This window comes from Limulus polyphemus, unplaced genomic scaffold (assembly GCF_000517525.1).
Source record: "Limulus polyphemus unplaced genomic scaffold, Limulus_polyphemus-2.1.2 Scaffold711, whole genome shotgun sequence".
Taxonomy (NCBI): Eukaryota; Metazoa; Arthropoda; class Merostomata; order Xiphosura; family Limulidae; genus Limulus; species Limulus polyphemus.
Window position 1 is genome coordinate 401,087 of NW_013666321.1, and position 4,163 is coordinate 405,249.

Sequence of the window (4,163 nt, forward strand, 5' to 3'; positions counted from 1 at the left end):
ATTTGCCTTTGTACTGTTTCTAAAGAACTGCAAAATGATAACAGACACAAAATACTTTGTTATGAAAATGTTCAAAAAGTTTTTTTTTATATTTTTGTAACAAATTCAGAGCGTTTGTTTGTCCCTTAGATAGAAAAAATTTTGTTAGTAATAAAAACAAATGCAGCTGTCACATCTTTCATCCCTTTTGCTATGGGTAGGTCAAAGTGCACATGTCATGACCTTTTAGAGAGTTGCATTTCAAAATGTAATAAACTACTTTATTATTAATGTATTTGAATAAACTTGGCATCAGAATGTAGTTAATAGAACAAATTTTAATATTATATAAGTTTTAAGTTCTTTGTTTTAGAAGCAGATTATTAAAAAAGCCCTCAATCTTCCCTAGTATAAGAATCATGGCATTTGTTCTCTGGTTTCTCCCACCTTTAATTTATTACTTCTACTCTCATAAGTATGGAATTTAATGTAAATTATTTATTATAATATAGATATTACTAAGGCTTAGTTTAAGTTTTACAGCCTTCAATGTTATTTGTTTATGGATTCATAAACTAGAAAATCAGAATCACTTGCCACACCTACCTGTCACATCCTCTCTTTCACAAGTTGCCAATAGTTTTTTCTAACATTTTACACTATATTATTTATAACCAATAGAAAGGCATAGTTTTAATCTATCAAATGATGTAATTATATTATTGTTTTCAGTACAGAATATTGTTTACTTCAGTTTGAAAGTTTATCTTGTGGTTTTCAGATCAAGAAGTTTTGGGAATTATGTTAAGAGTCTTATGCCATAGTTAGAAAGCCAGTTAGATTATGATAGTTAAAGAACATTGTTTGTATTGTGAGTGTTATTATTCTGTGTTCTTAGGTGCATTATTTAAGTAAATAAAAATGTAGCGTATTAGTATCATCATTATAAAAAAGTTTAAATTTCATTGGCAACCAACAGCAAATGAACAGAAGGTCAAAGGTAATTTTTCATGTATATTCTTTATTATTATAGAAGTAACTAAAATTTTAAAATTTATTAGGTTAGATTAGGTAGGATAATGAAAAATGATGATAAAAATTCTGCATGGGATATGCTCATGAGCAACTCGTGTATTATGTCATTCAATGATAACATGAGCTACTTGTTTGCTGAGTGATTTATAACTTTTGTGGTGGGATTATTAGTTAGACATGATTCAAGGAGCAATAAAATTAAGTGTAAACAGATGTATACTGTTATGAGAGCTTTAAGCCATTTAGGATAAGCAACTGTAATATCCAGTTACAATTTTTGGTTGTTCTAAAAAGAAAAAAGGGTAATTTGGATTTTGTATTTTTTTATGGTGGTTACAAGGGCAGTCAAATTGGCCAACTTCATATACAGTTAGGGTAGAGAAAATAACACATAAAATCTAAAGTTTTACTGTAAAAAATGTTTGATTTAGAACATTTTATGGGTTGTGCAAATGAAATATAAACATTTTCAGATGAAGAAAAATATATTTAATCTTAACATGAAAATCGCTTTGTACTTGGAGCAGTCAGTACTTTATGGACAAATCTTTAGTAAAAATGCTTAATTAAAAAATCTGATTTTTATTTTTTCACAAAAGACTTGTAAGTTTACTGAATGCTTGTAAAATTTTGTGAAGATACACAAAACATATTAAAAATTACAGTATGGAAACTGATGGTTACAAGATCAGTCACTGTGACTGATCCTATATGGAAGGAATTAAACAAAATAGTTTGTTTAATAATAAGCAAAAAATTCACAGTTATACTCATTATTTAAAAAAAACAGATGAGAGTTAAAAATCAACAAAGAAACTATTTAATAGAAACAGCATTCTAACATACTGTCTTTCATTAAACTACTGGTAATTGCATTATATTGTCTATACATTTCGTATTATTTTTGATGTTTTCTAAAATGTACTTAATATCCAGCTCATCTCCAAGTTTATTTGGATATTTATTTCAGATGATGACATGGTTTTAAGCAATGAAGGAAACATAACAGAACAGTGTTATCAACCATTCAGCTCAGTGGACCATACTACCATAGGGAGCAACAATGTTGCTGGAATGATGCCACAGTCAGATCCTTCTCAATGGAATGTCATGAATGCATTTAATATGATGGGCTTGATTCCAGATCCTAACATGTTGAACATGATGGGAATGAGTGGCTTTGGTCAGGTGAGTAGCCAACAGTTTTATAAATGAAAAATGTAAGAACCAGTCATGTACAGATGATTGTTTTGTTTCTTGTGGCATATTCCAAATACTCAATCCTAGACATTTGCAACCAAAAAACCATTCTGTAGATGAGAAAATTATCAATGGATACAACAGAGTTCTTCCCTAATTATGTTACTTTTGTTCAATTAATGTTTATTTTATTAATTTATGTGTAAGTTTCATTGTGTTACTCAATAGGGTTTCTTTTGTGCTTCATGTAAGAATGTTTTAATGGTTTTTAATTCAGAAATTTTTTCATTTTACTGCTTTTTTTTCATCTTGAGCTCATCTTCATATAAAAAAACTAGAAAATTTTTTTTGCGTGCACTGACACGTAGTTTGGCTTTATGGGTACTCCTGACATGAATATGATGAATTCCGGAATGATGGTTCCTGCAGCGCCTGTGAAAGAAGTAATTCGCTACAAGAGTTGTGTTCTGTATCCACCAAAACCAAGTAAGTACATAAACAAATGTTTTGTTCTAAATGTGTCTTCTCAGTGTTCAAACATTTCTTTAATCCATTATTATTTTCTATATATTTTTCCATATTAATCTCATTTTGGTGTATTAAGTAAAGTGGTTTCTCTTCACTTGGTTGTTCTGAGAAAGCCTTCTCTCCTGTGAGGAGGAAAATGTATATGGTTGCTTTATTTCTCCTTATCTTTCAGACTTGTAAAACAATTAGCAACATAAATACTAACTGTTTACAGTTGCATAGTTTACAATCTGTAATGGTTTGAGCTTTTCCTATTTTTGACATTGAGGAGCTAAAAATTTGATTTTTCAATATTAATTAAGAAATTTAAAACACTTATAAGGAGAATGTATGGAAAGGAAAATATGCAGCTGTTACAAGTTAAAATTGTGTAATATGTAATACAAATATTTTGTTGAATGTACAAATTTTTTATCAGTGCATTTGTATATGCCACTTATATTATTAGTCACAAGCAAAAGTACCCATCCCCAGTGATGGGAAAGGTTAATTGTGTTACACTCTTGGTTTCACTCAGAGCCATAGCGCTGAGCTACTTATACCACCCACCGTGAAAAGTAATTGTTCAGCATTTAAGTCATGCTAAGAGCCTCTGAGCAATAACACACAATAAATCTACATTTTTATTCTTTAAGTTACATCACATTTTCAAATGTCAATGATAGTGTGATTAATTCCTAACAATTTAGTGTAGAATATCCTGCTTGCAAAATAAAATTTGGCATCACTATTATTAATGCCATTCTCACATCAAAGTGAATGTTGACCTTGGACAGACACCATGGTTCACAATATTTATAAGATAGTTGATAGGGTTCCACTGTACTAATGGTAGTGAATATGCATCATCTACACATTAATAAGTTAAGTTTCCTTTTGAGGTACATCATTAAGGACTTATTAGGAGATGGTTTAATGAGAAATACCAGTGAAGGTACTCAGAATTGTAAAACTTTTTTTTTCCTTCAAGTAAACAATTTTTTTATATTGTATGTCTTGACTTAAGTTTCCTTCTATTTGAGCACAAAATTCTCACCTTGTACCATAAAGCCAGATGCTATTAGCCAAGTGGCCATATAGTAAAGCAGTCAATATTTAGACTTTGCACAAAGAACATTGATTGTGAAAAATCAAAAAATTTTTAACTAATAGACTAAAATTATTTCTCATAGTGAGTTACATTATAACCAAAGTAGAATGCTGGTAAAGAATATTTTGAATTTGTTTCTTTAGATGCCCCTCCATCCTCCACCCGAGAAAGACCCCCAGGTTGTAGAACAGTTTTTGTAGGAGGTTTACCAGAAAATGCAACTGAGGAAATTATTCGTGAAGTTTTTGAGCCCTGTGGACCAATATCAACAATTCGCCTAAGCAAGAAAAATTTTTGTCATATTCGATTTGAAAGTGAAATGTTTGTTGAT

General features: G+C 30.1%; 1 protein-coding gene across 1 annotated transcript in view; it reads left to right on the forward strand.

The window, feature by feature from the left end:
- The window catches only part of LOC106460109 (ecto-NOX disulfide-thiol exchanger 2-like), a 48,121-nt gene that overhangs the window by 15,120 nt on the left and 28,838 nt on the right, over positions 1 to 4,163 (forward strand). Inside the window, exons 4-6 of the mRNA XM_022386752.1 lie at positions 1,985 to 2,202; positions 2,583 to 2,700; positions 3,976 to 4,122. Coding sequence (XP_022242460.1) covers positions 1,985 to 2,202; positions 2,583 to 2,700; positions 3,976 to 4,122 — 483 coding nt within the window. The remainder of the gene's footprint in view (positions 1 to 1,984; positions 2,203 to 2,582; positions 2,701 to 3,975; positions 4,123 to 4,163) is intronic.